This window comes from Alosa pseudoharengus, unplaced genomic scaffold (assembly GCF_046254945.1).
Source record: "Alosa pseudoharengus isolate Yale_2024_CS ecotype anadromous, Long Island Sound unplaced genomic scaffold, YU_APseudo_1.1 YU_APseudo_1.1_scf_21, whole genome shotgun sequence".
Taxonomy (NCBI): Eukaryota; Metazoa; Chordata; class Actinopteri; order Clupeiformes; family Clupeidae; genus Alosa; species Alosa pseudoharengus.
In genome coordinates this window covers 24725282-24746608 of record NW_027468674.1, presented here as the reverse complement: position 1 = coordinate 24746608, position 21327 = coordinate 24725282, and the positions used below count along the sequence as shown (strand labels likewise).

General features: G+C 45.9%; 1 protein-coding gene across 1 annotated transcript in view; it reads left to right on the top strand.

Moving 5' to 3' along the window:
- Window positions 1-9195: 9195 nt before the first annotated feature.
- The window catches only part of afap1l2 (actin filament associated protein 1-like 2), a 49926-nt gene continuing 37794 nt past the window's right edge, over window positions 9196-21327 (top strand). The window contains exon 1 of the mRNA XM_076298262.1: window positions 9196-9407. Within this exon, the coding sequence (XP_076154377.1) occupies window positions 9392-9407 (16 nt within the window). The 5' untranslated portion in view covers window positions 9196-9391. The remainder of the gene's footprint in view (window positions 9408-21327) is intronic.

Sequence of the window (21327 nt, the reverse complement as noted above, 5' to 3'; positions counted from 1 at the left end):
ACTGTGTGTTCCTCTCCAGACGCTGGTGTGTGTGTTGTGACTGTATGTTTTCCACGCCTGCACTCCTGAGACACTGGGGTGTATGTTTGTGTGTGTGTGTGTGTGTGTGTGTGTGTGTGTGTGTGTGTGTTATATGCTCTCAGGGCTCTTGTGTGGCCTGTGCGTTGTCAAGATCCTGCCCTTCTCCGGTTGCAGACCCCACAGGCTCCTGTCAGAGTTTTAACGCCACTGAGAGCGAAAAAGACGGCCCAGGTAATAATGTTGGGGGGTGGGGTGGGGTGGGGTGGGGGGGGTCAGGGGATTAAGGGTGGTCAGTCGAGAGGTGTCCCGGAGGGCGCGTCGCCTGGGTGTTTTCCGAACATTTCCTCTCCAGATCATTTTTCGCATCGTCGGCTTATATACCAGCAGCCCTGTTTTCACTGGGTGAGGCAGACGCACAAATATATATATACACATATTCACATGTGAAACACGTCTACACACACACACACACACACACACACACACACACACACACATATATATATAGACTAAATCTGCTCAAATATGCACTCATGTGAAAACACAGACTAAATCTGCTCATGGGGAGAGTCTGATATAGAATAATATTTTCATGTGACATAATGTTCTCACTCAGAATATCCTCATGGGACTGAACCTGAGAGTTTGGTCAGGTGCCTTTTTAGTCTTGTTAGTGTTGTTTAAGACATAGCTGTTTGTGTGTGTGTGTGTGTGTGTGTGTGTGTGTGTGCGTGCGTGCGTGCGTGCGTGCGTGCGTGCGTGCGTGCGTGCGTGCGCATGTGTATACGTGCGTTTGTGTGAATTTGATAGACCGTTGAAAGGCCACTTCAGTAGAAGGCCCGTCCATTCTAGCTCTGACCCATCTAGGTGGACACGCGCACTGCGGGCGTCTCTTCAAAGCGCTGCTGGCTATTTGTGTAGTCTCACCCTACCGTGGACTCACCACGACAGAGATTACTCCTCACCCCAGCCTTCAGCTTCCCACGGACCTGCTCTCAACACAGAGCACTCCTGCAGCTCTTTCTCACACACACACACACACACACACACAGAGGTGTTTGGACACAGCGCAGCACCTTGTTCAAGAGCTGTTTGTTTGTTTTCAGTTTGCAAGGCATCTCTCTCCCTCCATCTCTCTCTCTCTCTCCACTATTCACATCAGTGAATTCCTTTTGAGACTCTTTATGTTAGCTGACCAAAAGTGTATGTATTTGGATAACGATTACACCAGGGCTTACGCAAGAGCTGCACAGACAGTGGTCAGATTTAGTTGTCAACATTAAACATAACATTACATTACTGAAGGTGATGACACACATGTAAACGTGTAGTGCTCCTCTAATGTCGTCCACCTCTCTTTCCTCTAAACTAAAATGATTTGCCATCGCAGGAAAACACTTCTGCTAATAGTGAGTGAAAACAGTCACAAAGTCGTGTCCACTTACACAGACTCCGTAATGTACTCTGTGCTCACATACGTGTAAAGATATTTCATGCTTCTTATACAAGTTGCTTTAGTGCGGAAGGATCCCTTCGGTTCATAAAGACCCAGCCCATAGCTCTTTGATGCATTCCACTCCAACAGAATTCCTTGAATATGAATCAGGATCTCGCTGTGGTTCCCCCCCCCAGAGTTGCACAATATATGAGCCCTTTGTCCCCGTCCCTCTCCTCACCTACGGCAAACAATAGGTAACTTTCTTCCGCCCACACTCTTCCACCACATCACAAGTTTCATTCCCTCTCCTCCTCTGCATCATCCTCCCTTTTTTCTTCTCCTCCGCCACTTTCATCTTCTCCCCCTCTCCACTCCTCTCCACGTAGCTCTCTCTCCTCTGCTTTCCATTCCTCTTTCTTTTCCTCACTCTCCTTTCCTTCTCTTTCAACACCCCATTATACATGTCTTTCTTGCCCTCTGCCTTCCCCATCTATCAATCCCTCTGCTCTTTCTCTCTCTCTCTCTCTCTCTCTCTCTCACTTCTTACCTAGTGTCTCCCCTTCTCTCTCTTCTTCCCTCTCCTCTTTCCGCTCCCTCGTTCTCTCTCACCCATCCTTCGCCAAACTGACACACTTGGCAAGTCATCTCCTCTGCTTGAGCGGGCCTTTGTGCAACAGATTGTAGGGGAGAGTGTGTGTGTGTGTGTGTGTGTGTGTGTGTGTGTGTGTGTTTGTGTGTGTGTGTGTGTGTGTGTGTGTGTTACATGGGAAAGGTCCCTCGAATCAAAAGAGGCCCAGTACTCATACTGAGGCTGAGTCAGTGACCTTTGACCTCTGAGTCACAGCTGTGGAATGCTCTTTGTGCTCCTACCAACAGCAGCAACAGAGGGAGAGAGAGATAGGGAGAGAAGGAGAGAGAGAGAGAGATAGAGATGGAGCGAAGAGAGGGAGGATCCGCCCCATCCGAGGCTACCATCTCCCTGCCTCTCTCTCACTCTCTCTTCCATTCTCTTGCTTTGTATTTTCCTCTTTGAGACTCTGTGTGTGCATGTGTGTGTATCCAGCTGACACACACACACACACACACACACACACACACACACACACACACACACACACACATACACAAAGCAAACACACACCACCTCGAACACAGTCGGTAGATGGTCAGCAGCAGGACCATTCAAATGATAAACTCTGCACTCCGCATTCTTGCCTCCTCTCTCGTGTCCAAGTGTGGCCGTCTGCTTCCCCCTCTCCTACACTGCGCTGTCGTGGAGACGCACCCAAGCACTCATAATGATGCCTACCAACAGGGCCAGCACGGGGGCGAGCGCCCACAGCGGGCACCGACCGCTCAAATTCCCCTTCACGCATGGCGAGCCGGGACAATGGCACTGCCCGCGCCTCTTCTGTGTGTCTGTGTGTGTGTGTGTGTGTGTGTGTCTTTGTATGTCTTTGTGTATGTGTGTGTTTTGGGGTGGCAGACAGCTCTTTTGGGAACTCGAGGGGGGACCACCCTGGAGGCTGCAGCCCCCTCCCGAGTGCTGCAGCCTGGGCCACATTCACACATTCCTCCTGGCGAGGTGGTGGATCAGCTGGAGAAGAGGACAGGGGCAGGGGGGGGAGTCCCCCCCCCCCCCCCCCCCAATCAGACACAATCAGTCAACACCAGATAGAGGCCGTGCTTTCCCTCATCCACTCTCAGCACAATCATCATTTCAGTCTGAATGAGGTAGATTAAGACACTGGGGATGATGATGATCAAGCTTCCTCTGTTCTGAACCCCAATTAGTGGCATCTAATTTTGTCGACAGAAATGTGTGTTTGAAATGTTCACAATTTTAAACTGTCAAGGAGAATCCTCTGTAACTGCTGGACAGTCTGCAATCACAACCACTCGTCCTAAATCATTACCGTGTTTCAAATTTGACCCTTCGGAGGCCACTGACAACAAACAATAAACACACTCTCAAGCACAGACCGACACTGTTTATACACTTGCCACCTTTAAATAGAAAGAGCAAGTCTGGGCCTCCCGAGCTGCACCCTCCACACCTCCTCCACTCTCCCCTCCTGAGCGAGGCGGATTAACGGTGCCCACGTCCCACGCTCTGGTCCAGGGAGGGGGGAGAGAAGAGCAACAAAACTTCACAGAGGAGGAGGAGGAGGGGGGGGATGGGGGCTGGAGCAGGGATAGGGATGGGTTGGTTGCTGTCATCCTTGGGTTTATTGTACAGTGTGGGCCTTTAAAAAGAAGAGAATGGCCCTTTGTTTGGGTCTGTAAGTGGACCCTTTTTTGGTTGATCAGGCAATCTCTTTCATCCTCGCTTTTACATTCCCTCCACACAGCCTAGTCTGATTGGAGATGCCACTAAAAGACTTTACCTGCCTCTGAAATGTGAATTATTATCGACTGTTAGGGGAAGAATTCCTGTTCTCCAAATGTAGTGTGTAATAGTGTAAAAAGGGCCAAATTGGAATGGGTAGCGAATCGATATCAAATAAAACACTCCAAGATGAACATGACACTAAAAAGGTCTCAGGCATAACTGGGTTATATAGTCATTCCTCCCTTAGTAGAGCTATACTATACTCCCTTAGTGCCGTTGCAGTTATATTTTAAACTCTCAAAACAATTCCACAAGCCGTCCCTTCAAAATGACCAATGTGGTTGGCACTTGGAGCGCTGTAACTCTGTAAGGAATCCCCCATAACTCAGTAGAGAGAGGAGAGCGTGCATAAACTGCGTGTAGTCTCTCACACACCCACTCTCTTATCATATCCCACCTCTGACGTTCACTCCCTCAGAACAGCTCATCGCTTCACCTCTCCTTTCAACGACCCCCTTAATTCTCCCCCTCTCTCTCTCTCTCTCTCTCTCTCTCTCTCTCTCTCTCTCTCTCTCTCTCTCTCTCTCTGTCTCTCCCTTTGACAGAGTCTGAGAACACCCCACACTGGTTCTGCCTCCACAACCAAACTGCCCTACTGCCGCCACTACTCTTGCAATCAGATGCAAACATCCACCCACGCATTCTGTTTGACTGCGTGGACATTGAGGGGGTGGAGTGGTGTAGGGGTGGGGTGGTGTGGTGTGTGTGTGTTTGGGGGGGGAGGGGGGGCACTCCTTAAATAAACTTCATGGGATGAGCAAAAGAGCAGTGTGCCTCTCAGTTTGTAAAGCTCGTAATCCCCTTAACCCTCCAGTGCTGTCTCAGTGGTCATTCATCGGCATGAAAGAGACCGAGGAGAAGAATAGAAGAGAATGACGACACGATGAGCTGTCCGACCCGCATGTCAAAACAAGACAGACGCTCAAAACAAAGTTGCATTTCCAGCGACGCCTCCCGTTGGTCAACAGAAGTCTGGGAAAACAAGCTGAGTTATCATCAGTAGATGCCTTTCTGTGGTACTCACTGATGAGATTTTTGATGAGATGGTTTTCGTAGTAAGCTTTGATTCAACACTGTATGATTGTAGACAATGTGAACAACAGGAAATGTGTTGTAATGTCGCAAGGGTTATGTAGCCAGTGTCAAATTTAGAAATGTGTAAGAAAACTTTCTTATTTTTGAAAATGCTTTTTGTTACTATAGTGTCATGAAAAGGATAGTATGATTGTTTCTTCAGCATAATTATTTTACCGTAGTTTTCATTATAACCATTCACAATAAATAATGTAACTACTTCATCTGATAAACAGTGTACCTTGGGTTTGAGTTCTTCGATCAAGTAATATGTTTCTGTGCAATATCTGAAACGTTCAAGTGTTAGGCTATTTGTGTGGTGATCTACAGTATATGTTTTCTCAGCAGATGCATGAAACGGTAGCAAAATAGGCTAACTGTAAAACTCGTAAAGTCATTTTTGCAAGTAGCCTTAAGTTATTATCAAGTGGAATAATTTAGTGTCTGTCGATCATTAAGCTATCGGAAAATAAATCCTGACCATACTGTACCTGTCATTGATCTTTGAAAGTAAAGGAGATTTCCCCACAGGGCGAACAGGACACCGATGCGAAGCGGAGTTGATATGACAAGCCCGTTTTACGTGACAGACTGAAGTAGCCTATTCTCGCAGTTGATAAGCAGCCGTATTTCATAATTCAGCCGCCAATACAAAAATTACTTGCCATTGGCGCTTGGCGGGTGCTAATTTCGAGCCCTGCACCACTCTATCTGTCATCATATCAAGCCCGCCCTTATGCCGGATAAGCAATTGTGATTGGATCCTGGGTTTCAGGTGATTTGGAAACGGCGTCAATGGGCTCCTTCCCAGACGGACCTTCTGAACAAATTAAAATTTGCTAACAGGTTCGTCTGGGTTCACCTGTTCACCAGGAGGTGTAGCTGGCCCACTTTGGGGGAGTAGAGAAGTCAACCAAGAGCTCTAGGAGTTGCTCCTCTCCCTCCCCAGCAGTGAGCTCTGACAGGAAGAAGCCTGGGCCGGCAAGCGGAGCTTACATGGAAACTTTCCTCCAAACCCCATGGGCCTTAGAGAAGAGGTCAGGGCTTTCTGGAGCATGTGATATTGGTGGACATAAACACACACACACGCGCACACACGCGCACACACACACACACACACACACACACACACACACACACACACACGTACACACACACACACACACACACACACACGTACACACACATAAACACACACATACACATGCACATAGTCTTTCCATCCCCCCTTCTCTCTTTTCTCTCTCTCTCTCTCTCTCTCTCCGTCTGTCTCTCTTTCTCATCATCAGTCACACACAACAGAAAAGTTCTCACACTCCCCAGCCAATGGAGAGACGATGGCTTGATGTGAATATGGTCATGTTTGTCTGAGGAGTGAATCTTTCTCTATCTCTCCCATCCTCTCTCTGTCTTCCTCTCTCTCTCTCTCTCTCTCTCTCTCTCTCTCTCTCTCTCTCACACACACACACCCACACACACATACAAACACACACTAGGGATGGACATAGACTTAATCATTATTAAGGCTGTCAAAATAACTCATTAATTTCGATTAATTAATTTGAGAAAAAATAACTGATTAAAAAAATTAGTGCAGATTAATTCATTCGATTCCGTATGACCTTTGACCCCGAGCCGTTCTAGTCAGTAAAAATTAGACTGTAAAATGAAGGAGAGAGAAGAAAACGTGCTGCCTGGATCATTGATTGGAACATTTACTTTTAAAAAACGGTGTTGATAAAAATAAAGTGTTGAAAATAAAGTCCTCTGCAATGTCTGCAGCAAGGAATTTGCATATCACCGGAGTTCATCGCACATCAATGCAAAGAAATAAGTGTTGACATTGAGGGGAGTGTTAATTTATTTTCATTGTGTCCCCTAGGTTATATCTGTGGCCTGAATTGCCTTGTATGTGAAAAAAAAAAAACTTCTTCCCGAAGCACTTTTGAATTTATTTCCTCAGCATAGGTCATATCATAGATTATTATGGCAATTATTTAAACAGTGAAAATAATAATGAAAGAGTTTTTGAACTTTAATGTCACTAATGCTGATTATTCAATGATTCATTTGAATTTAAATATTTAAAATACTTTCACAGCAAAAATTATATATGCGATTAATTTAGATTAATTAATCACAGAGTATGTAATTAATTAGATTCTTTTTTTTAATCGATTGACAGCCCTAATCATTATATCAGAGTATGTCATGGTAATTTTTGTGATAACACTATAAATGACTATATGAAAGTAGTACCAGTCCTGACAGCCATGCAAACACAAACATTGATCTAAATAAGTCAAACATAACACTGACCAACATCACTGACCAACTCTTCTTCCTCGCCAATCGCCATGATGGTTCTCGTTCTACATGTAAGCCTTCCACATTGACGCATATGTAAACTATCATCAGCTATATTGTTAATATTGTGGAATGACAAATTATATCATAGAGAGGTCAGGTTAGACACGTTTCGGCCATGTTTGCCAAAGCTGTGAATGGGCTGTCCAGCAGGTTTTACGGGCTGTGTGAATAGACCCTTCCCATGTTTGCGTTGCTTCACCCGGCAGGGTCTTGCCCTGCCCTCACACTCTTGAACCCATCTGACCAGAAACAGAAGGGGGGCGGGGTTGCACCACACAACTGGCTGACCTGGCTCTTAGTATGAATAACCAGTGCCTCTGCGTATCGCTATAACAACCACAATCACCCAGGACAATAAGAAAGACGGATTCTTAGGGTTCAAATGTTTTTTCGTTGGTTCAGCTTTTGCGTCAAAGTTGAAGGGGGGGGAATAAGTCACTCTTGCTATAAGGCCTGCAAGTTGCCACAATATGCTCAATCATCATCTGGCTGAAGTCAAGCATGGTGTTCAAATACTGTAGGAGGTCCTGAGAGAGGAGTTTTATATTGAGACGAGTTCTCTTCTGTTTTTCCTGGAGGATGACTGAGTGGTCCGCAGTCCGTATGCATAGTCATCAAAACCCCACAGACGCAAGATTGTTATGCCATTATCTGAAGAACTCAGCCATGCCACTGACAGCTTCAGTGGTTGGTTCTCAGAGTCCTCATTTATTGGGTTTTCTGAGAGGCTAGCAGTGTAGAGGAGGAAAAGCGTCCATGACATCCACGGATGTGGAGGGATCTGGTGGTTTTTCGCTCTCTCTTTCTCGCTTTCTCACATGCACACACACACACACACAGGTCCAGACAACAACAAGGCTATTCATGACACAGGAAGGCTTTGCAGTGCAGCTTGTCAGGCTGTGATGAGTTAATCATTATCTTCTCTAGCTATCCACACTCCCACCCCGCCTCCCAGCTGTGGTGGCCTACCTGTAATTACAGCGGGCATTCCAGCCCTCACTGCCGTCATGACATCATGGCTCGTCATTCTGGAAAAAAAACATGTTGCCATGTCTAAGTTGCTTCACGTGCTGATGTGTAGTATTATCCAGTTCCTTATTCCATTTCTTCAATCAGAACGAACTGAAGAACACTCTCCCCCCCCTTTCTCTCTCCGTACATGTTAATGTGTTTCTGTAAGTATCTAAATAGGCAAAATATGGCGAAAGAGGCAGATTGCTGTTGGAGATACATTTCATTGCTTTATGTTTACAACTGAGCCTCCAGCTCTTTTGGTTAATAGTTCCACTGCTCCCCTCAATGTACGTGCTCCGCCACATTCCTGCCGTTCCTTCCCCAGGTCAGGACGCTCCCATGGGCTCCATGATCAGTTTGAAGTTGGGAAATTCACCCCTTTCTGGCACAGAGCGCCGGGGCTTGCTTTCTGGGAATGTGCGCTTTTCTCCGCATAATCCAAACAATCATCCGCGCAAAAGAAACAGATTGGATTGTTTTTGTTATTCATATAATAATACCCTCTCCGACTTCCACCCCGCTCCACGAATATCTGCGATTAGAGTGACTAAGATACAATGTGATGCAGAAAGCTGCATATTACTGGATTCAGAATCATTAACAACAATGGTTCTCCAAAGCTGTGGTTAACTTTATCTTTGAGTGAAAGTGTATTTTTCAATTCTACTCTTTCAGTGGAATAACTTGTAGGAATGTTTGCCTTATGAGAAAACAGTTTACGTGTTAATGTTTTACGCGTAAAGATCGCAACACAATATAGTGAAAACAATTTGGTTGACACACTGACAGACGGACACAACTAGGACAGCATGTAGAACTGGTCCAGCGTGACGTTTACCTCAGGAGGCGCGGCAAATTCGTCGACTGGAGTGCGCTTCTGTGGAGGAGTTGATTCGAGAGTGCGGAGACAGAGGCTGGAAGGGACAGCTGGACAGCGCAGTGGGAGCGTTCGAAGTGCCGCTACACTGACCAATTGTCAGAGAGCGACTTCGGATTGCCTTGAAACTATTTAAGGATCTTTGTAGCAAAAGCTCGCGCGGAGAAAAGAAGACAATAAACAGGAACATAGTGATTTGACAATGGAGAAGCATAAAGGTATGAAAGAGCCATAACTTATACATTACATGAAACTATAGCAAACATGAAAGAGGAAGGGAGAAAGCTTCATTTTTGGTTTCTGATTTAAAAGTTTTGTGAGTGAATAATTGTTACATAAGCTAATTCTGCTTTATTGTGTTTCACTTCTTTTTGCATTATACCCTGCTGTGAAACATTGGCTCTCATGTTCATCCTCTTAGCACCCCACTTACTGCAGAGATACGTGACAGGTTTTGAAAACCAAAAAAATCCATTCATCATATTGCCCAGCAGTGGGACATAAATATTTCATTGACCGAGCAATGATGTCTGAGGGTATTTCGTCTGAGTAACTTCAGTAGCCTGCGCACTCGACTAGTGCTTCACACACCCTTCCTTGGCAATGCATTAGGAGTCTGTCCTCTCGCTTGTTATGCCTGTCCACTGGTTTAATACTGACAACAGAAGTGTACTGTACTCCTCACGAAATAGCACGAGACTGCTGTTCTCGTCAGGATGAATTATAGGTGTTGAAAGTAGGGTGTGTTGGATATAAACTAGCTGCAGGTGGGCGTTGGGGGGGGGCTTGCAATGAATTGTCAAGTAGGCTACTCTCAAAATCTGCTGTAGCCTAGTTTTGGCTTGTAGCCTATAATCACTCCCACAGTCGCAGACTCTAGTAAAGTTCTGGCCACCAGTATTGTTTACTTTTTTGGCGATGAGTATTGATTTATGACACGACCTGATTGGAAATGGCAATTTAATAATTTCTACCTTATTAGTGAAAGACAGTTTACTTATAGCATGACAGCACTGAACACAGGGAATAAAAATAGCTACGTTAATGTCTAGTTCACTCCTGTTCCTTGTCAGATCGCTCTCTCCCAATTTATTGGTTCAGAGACACTGATGATTTTCTCTGTCTGGCAACAGGCCTAGTAGGAGGATGTGTGTCCACAAGAACGCAATCAGATAAAATGAAATTCACGTGGCCCCTGTGGAGAAGTCACCGTAAATATTTACAGCCCCGAGTTCAACTCTTCATCTTTCTCCCCGCGGGGACGAGTGTGTGTATTTGTCATCTGTATTTTCCGATTCCACGTTTTGAATCCCCTCTTGTCTGGCTAATGGTAAATAAATAGACGTTTATAAGAGAGCGCTTGCTGGGGATGTTCCCAGTTGGAGCAATTGTTCCATTGAAAGATTCCTTGGATGCCTGCGGCTAGCCTTTTATTCTGCGGAATGTGAGACCTTAATATTGTTTCGCAAACTGATGGCTTAGCATGGGGAGGTGCGATAAGCCTTTGACAGTGGGTTGTAGGAGGGGAGGCAGGATGTTGAGGTCGTCAGCCTCCGGGTGGAATGCGTCCATGTAACATCAAGTAGTCCATACGCCATGCTATTATTACCAGTGATGGATGTGGGGAATGTCCCCCCACCGTGTCAGGCAGTATGATGACGACATGATCATATTGGTCCAAAGATGATCACGTTCTACTTTTTATCCAGATGGGCTCATGCAGTATCGTGACGTGAGATAAATCTGTGTCTGGCTGTTCACACAAGTTATAGGTGTCCATCAAGACTCCACAGGTGGATGAACATATGTCAAGTGAAAGTAACTCAGAGCTAGGCATGCTTACTTCTGCTTGACTGCAGTTAAAGGTATGAGGCGGTTTGTCAGTAATTGAAAGTAGGTAGGTACTTGGGAAGAACAAAGCCTCAGTCTGACAAAAAAAGAGAAGGCTGGCACATATGAAACTCTTGGTTCTTACATCTTGTTCCTTTCTTGACTGAAGCGAAAACAATGCACAACTGTTCCTCTGCTTCTGCACAAAAATGGAGGTCTGTCATCATTCATCCACTCACAAGCCTGCAAACTGAGGAAACAAAATAGTTTATCCATTACCCCAGTGCTTCCCATGACCTGATACGTCTTATCCTGTGCCCCTACCTAAATCATAACTGGTTTGTAATTCAGAACACATGAAGATGCTCTGAACATCCTGTGCAACAAGTCACCCTATGACGTTAAACTAATTTAGCAAAAACTCCTTGGCAGGTACAGTAAGTCATATGGTCATTTTCATACTGTTATCCATCAACTAACATCCGGAAACCTCCCTCAACTTTCACCATGTTCAAGATTATGAGGCCAGTTTTCATATGAAGTTCAGGGTGGTCTGATGAATTACGGTTGAGAAAACTCCTCAAAAGTGATGCTGAGGAAAACAATGGAAAACAATGTGAAGACCAACACTAGGGGATATTTTAGAAGATACTTCTAAATCTGCTGCTATCTTCTATCACTGCTATCACTGACTTGTAAACTCACACAAGACCATTAGAATGCATACTGTATCTCCAAATGTGTCTATCAAGATATCCATTGCATAGCTGAGTAGGTTTTACAAGTTCAAATGAAGAGGACTGTGTGTTTTCTATTTTATCCCTCCAAAATATTCTACCCGCATTATCAAAGACTAATTGTTTTTTTTCTTCGTAGCTCTATAACAGTGCTTGTAGAGCGCTGTGGTTTTGATATAAGAATGTCCCTTGTAGAATAGCAATCACCCGTGTTCAGCTTTGTGTTCAAATTGTGTTGTGGTCAGAGACTGCTGAGTAAAAACGGCCTCTCTGGAGAGAGAAGGGGGGGGGGGACATGTGAGTTTTTGTTTTTGTGAGATAACAGAGTGAGGGAGTGTAACAGACAGGGAGAGAGAGATGGAGCGAGGGAGAGAGAAGGCTGGCAATAGGGTGCCACATCGGAGAGAAGTGTCTCATTCGTCCCCTGATAAACAGTGAGTAGGGGTGGCATGTTTTCCACAGGCTTTGTGGTTTGCCGTTTGTTTGCCAAAGGGCAGCCCACCATATTGACACTCCCTGTATTCCTGACAGTGTTGTTGATAGATAGCCTAATTATTAATGTCAGTGTTTGTGATGACGATGATTTGTTTCTTTGACATATCAGTGAAATGAGACACATGATAAATGTCATCTACAGAGGTATCTACAAAGGGCTTTCAGCTTGCCTGTTGAAGAATGCACCCTCTTGAAGTGAAGTATAACTTGTGAAAATATCTTTTAATGGAATCACATTAGTAGTACTCCTGAAGTTAGGATTCATTGCTAAAGAGAAGGAAAGACGCCTTTGAAGACCCATAAAAGAAAGCCAAACAAGCTGAACTAAGGCCGAAAGCCAAGAGCGAGACAGACACAGCTGACGGATAGCTCTCCTGTGTCATCTATGTGCTTACAGAAGCAAATCCATGCTACATTACTGTAGCCCAGGTGTGTCCCTGCAGCACATCGTCCCACGTCTTTTGAGGGGGGAAAAGGAGGGGGGTTGGTCGGTGGAGGTGGAGGGTGGGGGGGGGTGGAGAGAGGTGGAATCGAAATCCATCCTCAGTGAGCTGTTTCTTTTCTTATCCCTGCCGATTTCCTCCTCTTCCGCCCCTCTTCTCCTCCCCCATTTCTCTCCGCGCTTCAAAGGAGGGAGGTTTTTTTTCTTCTTTTTTTTCTTTCTGGGGAACCAGATCTCACTCCAGAGAGGCCCAGGCCCTGATACCACTGAGTTTCCTGACCCCACCCTCAGGGTCACTCCAGGCCCGCGCCAAACTCTTCAGCCACTGCGGCCCGCCGCTGCTGATGGTGCCACTTTGACTCCCGTTCAGATCCCTTAAAGTAAGAGAGAGGAAGGGAGGGAGGGAGGGAGGGAGGAGAGAGAAAAGGAAAGAGGGGAGGGGAGAGGAAAGAAAGAATAGAGAGCTTTGGGGGGGAGAAGAAGAAGAAGAAGAACAGTAAGTGAGGGCAGAGGAAAAAAGAGAAGGGTGTGAGACTCTCCGACGCCCCCGCTGCATCTCAATAAAGACACGGAGCGCACGAGGAGGGGAGAGGCGCTCCAAAGACAGCGCTCAGGAATGGGAGGATCAGCAGTTTCTCTGGCTCTCCCTCTCTCTGTTTCGCCAAGGAGGTAGAGAGAGATAGAGACAGAGCCAGAGAGTGAGAGAGAGAGAGAAGGGAAAGGAGAGGAAGGGAGGGAGGAGAGTATCCATCTCTCTCGATCTGCCGTAAACCCTCTCGCTCAAAAGCCCGCTGCCCTCATTACATCCACATCTAAAGCCAGTCAAGTGGGACCCAGCTCTCATTAGTATACAGCCGTCCACAGAGCATCCCTGGGAGAGTGGGAGCAGGAGAAAGGGAGGAGAGAAGAGAGGGAGGAGAGGAGAGAGAGAGGAGAGGGGAGGAAGAGAGAGAGGAGAGATACAAAATATATTCTCTCTGATCATCTCCCAAAAAACCGCATTGCCCAAAATTTGACAAGGCTGCACCACGGCGTTCATGTTTGCTTGTTGAGTGGGTGCTACAGTATGATGATCTGATATGATCTGCAGCTCCCCATAACTCTCTGTGGGTGTAAGTGTACTGCCTGAAGCAACACGTCAGTTTACACTGTGTGTGTGTGTATGAGTATGTGTGTGTTTGAGTAGGCCTGTGTGTGTGTGTGTGTGTCTTAAAAGGCCTTATCAGGGTGCATAATGGTGCCCGCCAGTGCGTCGTAGTGGTGGCTAGCGCTAATGCTATCAGTGTGGGGGATCTGACCCAACTGAGGGAGAGAGTGTGATTTTGAAAGGGGATGGGAGGACTGGCTCAGTGAGATCACGCCTTATCTTGAGCCACTGCGGACTTGTTGAAAGGGCAAAGTGGTTGTTTCGAGGGGACGATTGCATCGTGGCGCTGTAATCGGGGGGTCTGCGGTGGAACATAAGTGGGCTGAAGTATGCGTTCGCGTGGGAATCAAAAACAAGGCGCGCGCCTGTGTGAGTGCGTCAGCACTGAGGTCAGTCTCCTTGATTTGCCTTTCTCTCCACCCATTCTGGCTCAGGTGAAGTGCTTCACCTTTTTTTTTATAAAAGTGTTTGATTAACCAGCAAAGGTTAGGTTTTTTTTAACCAGGAAATGAGAGAAGGGGAAATTTCTAGTAGGGGTGTGCACTATTAGTTCACAAGCACATGAGAGGATTAACTCTCTTAAAGCATCAACAATAGATATTTGATATCAGCTTATGCAAATCTATCTTTCCCATGGAGTTTTCATTTCACACAAAACCATCTGGTTTCGTTTTTTAAAGTTAGTGAAGTTCTAAATGTTCTAAAGTGAGATGGTTCCTTATAGTTCTGTTTGTCAGTGTCCCTTCTGTACTCCATCTTACCTCTCTGTCTTTCTCTTCTGCATGAGAAGGTAAGTCAGGAGGGTTATTGTTGGAGTCATTGCAGAGTTTCCCTGTCCATGTCACATGTTCCACTGATGCTTTGACTTAGCGGCCAACCTGGAACTGGCCCAGCATGGATTAATGTTATGCTGCCGTCAGGGACACTTTCTCCCCTTCGCCCGTTTTCATTTCCCCCCTTAATTTCAAACGTTTGTTTGGAGATTTGGACCAGCCAAAAGAAACGTATCTTACATTGGGGGAGACTGAAGTCCTCTGCATCAGTTGTGTCATCAGCCAATTTCATGTTGATGAGGTCATGCTAGTCTCAGAGTGAGGCGAGCCAATCAGACGCTGGAGATTTGGCCACAGACTTGTGCTGCAAATGTACTTGTCCTGCAAATGACCTCCCAATCAGGGCTCACGACAGTCAGACAATTACGAGGAAAGGTCATAAGGAGAGGTCATTAAGCTGTTAGGGAAAAATCTATAGTTTTTTTTAAAACTGTTATTCTGAGAAGAGTGACTGGAGTCGGGTTGGGTAGGTTATGAGTTAACAGGCTAAAAAGCTTGGTAGAATCGTTTTGATATATGAAGGGAGGGCAGCAAGACATTAGCATCATCCTTTAAGTGAGCCATCACTTGTTTGATTTCCCTGGAACAGTGCTTTGTTTGACTGGTTGTGTCTTCTTCCTCTCTCTGACTTTCTCTCTGTCTGTCTCTCTCTCTCACTCACACACACACACACACACAAACACATGCACACACACAAACACATGCACAAGCACACACACACACACACACACACACACACACACACACACACAGAACGATGACCTCAATTCCCCTTTTAAAACAAACACGGCATCCAAAAGCCATCTCTGATTCGCCAGCAGCATTACTCATAATTATCATCTGGGCTGCAAATGTCAATCAGAGAACCGACACACCATCGCCGTGACGCCAAGACCAGAGAGCATAACAAGGACGAGCCCTGATCTAAAACGAGTGGAGCAAGAGAGCAAAAAAAAAGCCAGCAAATCCCAAAAAAGGCCAAATTAAATAAATATGTAAAATAAGGCTGCAAGGGGAAAAAAATCCAAACAAGGAACAACAAACATAAACCGGAGATAAAATCCAGGGCTTAACGGACATCCTTTCTTGTGAGTGTCATTCCCCAAGTCCCTTTTAGTCTTTCCGAAGTCCTTTCCATGGCCCGTGGCACCATAAGCCTTAAAGGAATAGACTTTTTTACGGGGTCTTCAACTCAAACAGTCCAAAGATCAGCCGCCGTCTTTAAAAAGTCCATGTGACCAAGAGAGAAGAGAGAAAGAGAGAGAGAGAGAGAGAGAAAAGAAAGAGGAGAAAAAAGCGAAACCGAAGTGGCCGAGGAGGAGAGAAGGAGGGAGAGGTAGTTATTGTTGGAGGCAGCTCTGTGGACCAGCATCTGTTCCTGTTTTGCTCCCCCGCCGGCGGACCAGGGCGGCTGGAGGTGCTTCACAGAGAGCCTGGACCCCGGTGCTTTTACTGCCGGGGCCCGGCTCGTAGGGAGCTGACCCGGAGCTACCGGCTCCCTCCCGCATGCACGCACGCCCACCTCCTGCACCAAGTGAACCCCCCCCCCCCCCACCACCACCACCACCACGCAGGCGGAGGGCGAGGCTCACTGCCCGCCTGAGCGACAGGGAGGGACAGAGGACAGTGAGATGACCGAGACAAAGGCCAGTGAAGAGGTGGAACTTGTGTGGACATGAAGAAGTCTATGAAAGGGAAAGTCTATGGGAGAGAACTCACGCAGACCTGCACACATACACATACATGCATACACACACACACACACACACACACACACACACACACACACACACACACACACAGACACACACACACACACACACACAGACACACATAAAAAAACATGCTCATATACTGTACACACACACACACACACACACACACACACAAACATGTTCACATGCTGTAGACACACACATACACACACACACACACACACACACACACACGCATGTGATTATACATACGTTCTCACCCCCTGTGTCTTTCATGCCTCTCACTCACCCTCTGAACCTACTCAAGGTAGAACAGTACTCTGCTGGGGAAAGGAGAGTTGGCCCACTGCAGAGGGGAAAGACTTGACAGAGAGAGAGAGAAGAAAGAAAGAGAGAGAGAGAGGAAGGGGAACTGCAAACTAGGGAGAAAAATATCAACTCTAAGTATATACAGTAAATGAGGGGGTGGAGAGCAGAGAGAGAGAGAGAGTATGTGTAAAATATGGGTTTATGTACAGTATGCACATGTGTGTGTGTGTGTGTGTGTGTGTGTGTAACATTCACGATTGTTTCAGTAGACAGATGATGGACAGGAAGTCAGGAGGGTTGGCCCACTCCACTGCCTGAGGGCAGAGGAGTGTCTCAGCTCTGCACTGCAGTCCACTGTCATTACAAACACACACGCACACGTACGCACACACACACACACACACACACACACACACACACACACACATACAGCTGTGGCCACACACATATACACTCAATGTGCACTCAAACTGAGACAAATGACCACTCTCTCCTAAGGCGCTTGACCATTCAGATACAGATTGTTCATGCCACTCCTTGTGCCATTCTATGGCCATGACCCTGTCCAGGTATATAGCTTGTCAGTTCACATTTTTTCTCTCAAGGTCCCTCATGAATGTTTTACAGCAGCACTAAAAGCTCTGCTATCTTTTTCACATGGTGCATATACATTGTACATTATAGTTTTCGTGGAATTTTGTGGAAACAAACAGTGCCGCTAGTTAAATGGTGAAAATAATAATACATGGCTTGTGTTTGCATTGTGTTTGTTAAACATGGGATTTTTACTCAACTCTGTGGTTCTGTCTAGTCAAAGGTTAATCGCTCTCTGAAATCAGTGAGCACAGTGTGTGTGTTTTTGCTAACATCTGCATTTCTTGGACTCTTGATGTTGCTGTAGTGGAATTCGCTGTTTGACAAGTCAGCAGCAGATAAACTGTTGCTTACAGCTGATGTGTTTAGTCAGTAGTTATCGTCTGTTATCTTTTCGGAAGAAGCTTTGTTTTTGTTTTGCTTGTTACACTTCACTACAGTGCAATGCCAAAAAGTGGACATAGTTACTAGCCCTTTGGGTAAATGGGGATTGTGGGAAATTGAGTTTAGTTTTTTTCAGCAATTCAGGATGGTGGTTTAGTGTTGATGGCTGTAGACAGATAAAACACACTCCTAATGGACGTCTTAATCTTTTTTACGAGTCACTAATAAAACAATGATACCATGGAATGCTCAACTGTTCCCTTTTGACAAAAATGCCTGGTAGGCCTCAGTGGTTTGAAAGTGAATTAAAAATTACTGTTGCGGTGGTCTTGGTGGTCGAACTGCTCTGGTTTTGGCCAGGGAAAAAAACATCTAGAACTTTCTACTCCCTCATTATCTGAGGACTAGTCTGGCCCATTAACTTCCATGTGGCTACCAGCTGTTGACAAGAGCCATAGCAATGTTTGTTTTGCGGTATAAGAGCCTGATACGTTAATATTGGCCTTCTTTATTTTACTGTCAACAGTTGTATTGAATTGCACCATATTGCCTAATTCGTGTTTACTTCGTAGCACTCTACATTGTTTGTACTTGAGTCGAGTCTGCTAAGCGTCCTCTTCTTTTGACTTTGACAGCTAGTATGCTTTGCTACTGCTCTGCAAGAATGAAGAGATCCAGGAATCATAGTGCTTTAAAAAAAAAAAAAAAGAAACCACCGGTTTGCAAGAATGAAGAGATCCAGGAATCATAGTGCTTTTTTTTTAAAGAAAAAAAAGCTGTCATGTTTTTATTGCGAAATGATCAGTGTCTCAGCACATCAGACCTCAGAGAAGCTCTTCCTTTGTCACTGCTTTACTGTTTGCTAGAGGCAGACTGGCCGGTGGGTGGACCTTGGTCCCTGTGCAGGTCTTCCAGGTTGTCCTGTGTGACCATGCTGGGCCGTGTTTTTGCCAAAATCAACATCTGATGCAAGTTGGATGCAACTCCAGAGTGTTTGTCAGTACTGAATTGTTTTAGCTTCCTGTCTCTGAGAGAAGACAGAAAACAAAAACACACACCCAGGACTCTTGGCCATAGCAGTTTCCTGGCAGGATACCTCAAGTTCTTCTTTACCTGCACTGCATCCTTCAAATTTACATATCCACCACCACCTACCTCTGTTTTCCATTCCATGCAATTTTGACACCACAGACTAGTATGTTCCAGACAAGCGTTACTACAAAGGACTTTGCATTGCAGATCAGACTCCCCATCATTTTTCCACTTTACTATAGCTCAGACATTTGACATTGCTGATGCCTACATGATCATAGGAGCGATCAAGAAAGGGTCCAGGTCATATTTGAGATGCAGTGGCTTCAACAACCCACTTGATTCCGATTCGTTTTTTTCCGATGCATTTTGAGAGCATTTGCGAGCTGAAGCAGTGGCTTTGAAATGGGACTGAGGATGCACTGACACGGTGCCTGGTGTTCCCCACTAAGTGCATGAACCACAGCTGGTGTTCTGGGCGTATTTTGAGTGTCGGACGGGAATAGGGCTTCTCAAATCAAAACCACACTGGACACTAGCAAGTGCCAAACTGCCACCGAAATGCCCTAGATAGCTAAATAGCTGTTTGAAACCAAACCTTTATTTAGATTGATGTGTATTTTGTCCTCTTTTGTGGGGAAACATCTTCAGACACATAGCTTTCTTCTTTTTTTTCTTCTGCTTTTAAAGAGACACACACTACTCCCTAAATGTTTATAATATATCTTCAGCTGAGCATTTATGGTTATGCCTCTATCATCATGAAATAATGCTTCTCTTTGTTGACCCAAACTCTCTTGTGTGAGACCCAGTTATGAAATGATGTACTGTAAAACTATGTACTTCAGTAGTCTGAAATTAATCTCACAGAAGTAGTTGACTCAATACAGACCAAATGGGATCATATAAACTCATGAAAGCAGCGCAGTTATTCTATTATCAGGATCCTTAGTATAACACTTTCATTGGAATAGTCTGCTTTGGTGACACTGCGCATGTATGATCATGCCATTGCAGCTACTTGGAAACTTGGAAGTGAAGTGTGTGTGTGTGTGTGTGTGTGTGCGTGTGTGTGTGTGAGCGTGTGTGTGTGTGTGTGTGTGTGTGTGTGTGTGCGCGTGTGAGTGTGTGTGTGTGTGTCTGTGCGTGCATTTGTGTGTGTGTGTGTGTGTGAGAGAGTCTGTGTGTTTGAGAGAGTAGGAGAGCAAGCTCAGACAGAGGCAAGCAGGAAGTGTAAACCCTCAACTGAATACTGAGGAAATTCCCTTCTCAGTAAATACTCAGGTAAAAGGCAACTGATCTGGCAGCTCCCTTTGTATTGGACACAAGGTCAACAATAGAAAGATAACGCCTCCAGGAGTAAACAAGGGCTCCAGGGCACATGAGGCAACAGCTTTTAAACCTTTAGATGAGGACGTAAGGACTCAGTGGCTCAATCTCAACGTCCCCCCTCACAGACTCACAGACTCTGATCCACGTTCCCGCTAAATTCGCGAAGGATGTCCAAAGGGAGGCTGGAAGCTTGAAAAAAACATCGGTAAACAACTGTCAGAAAAAGGAAACGGAAGATGTATTTGCAACACGTTTTTGGTGGTGTTCGTTTAACAAAATGTCACAGGTGATGTCCCATTCCTGTTTTTGAGCCCTTTGAACCCTTACAGCCTCTAACTCATCACATATCAACGGATGTCAGTTAAGTCTTTGAGGGTTCAGGGCTTGGACCTTAGGAGGGGCATTGGGATTCAGCCAGTGCGTTTCTTCTGACACCTCTAGACTTGCAATGTCAAGGTGCTTGTGCTTCTAAAGCTTAGAGAGGTACAAGGCTATAATGTTTTGCCGATCTGCGGTGTAGCCATCTGTGAGAGAACCGTGTGAGAACCGTGCGGAACCGCGTCGGGCTGCCGGCCAAGTGGTTACTAGTGGAAACCCCGGAGCTCTCGCTAGACCACCAGTCAGCTGACGGCTCATTCCCAGGGTCCCTCCCGAGAAGGGCATCTAAGTCAATCTCCAAAAACACACGAGGGGGGAGATGTTTGTTGGGATGAAGAAGAGGAGGAGGGGGCAGAATAAGGAGGGGGGGGGGGCACAGCAGTGTGTGTGTGTGTGTGTGTGTGTGTGTGTGTGTGTGTGTGTGTGTGTGTGTATGTGTGTGTGTGTGTGGGGGGGGGGGGTGTGAGGGGGTGGGGGGGTACATTCTTGGCTGAGTGGGCTGAGAAACGAAGGCACCGGGGAGAAACCCTGAGCGGGGAAAGGCTGAGCGTCTCGTTTGTTTGTTTGCACACTGGCAAATGCTCGGGCCCACATTAAAAGGAAACCGCACAACATGAAACCGTTAGCATCCAGCTAGCACTAATTATTTGCAGAGAGGGAAAACATGATACTTTTTCACTCTGACGTAACAAACGCCTTCATCTGAGTGTGAGAGCGTGCGTGTGTATCAGAGTGTGAGTGTGTGTGTGTGCATGTGTGTGTGTGTGTGTGTGTGTGTGTGTAAAAACTCTCACCCAGGCCTCTAGTATAGTGTGTATGTGAAGTGATGACGCAGGGCTCTCCATCTGGGCAGCACTGGCTGACTCAGCAGTGAGGGCACTGCGCTGCCGTAATGGAAGGCTCACAGTGG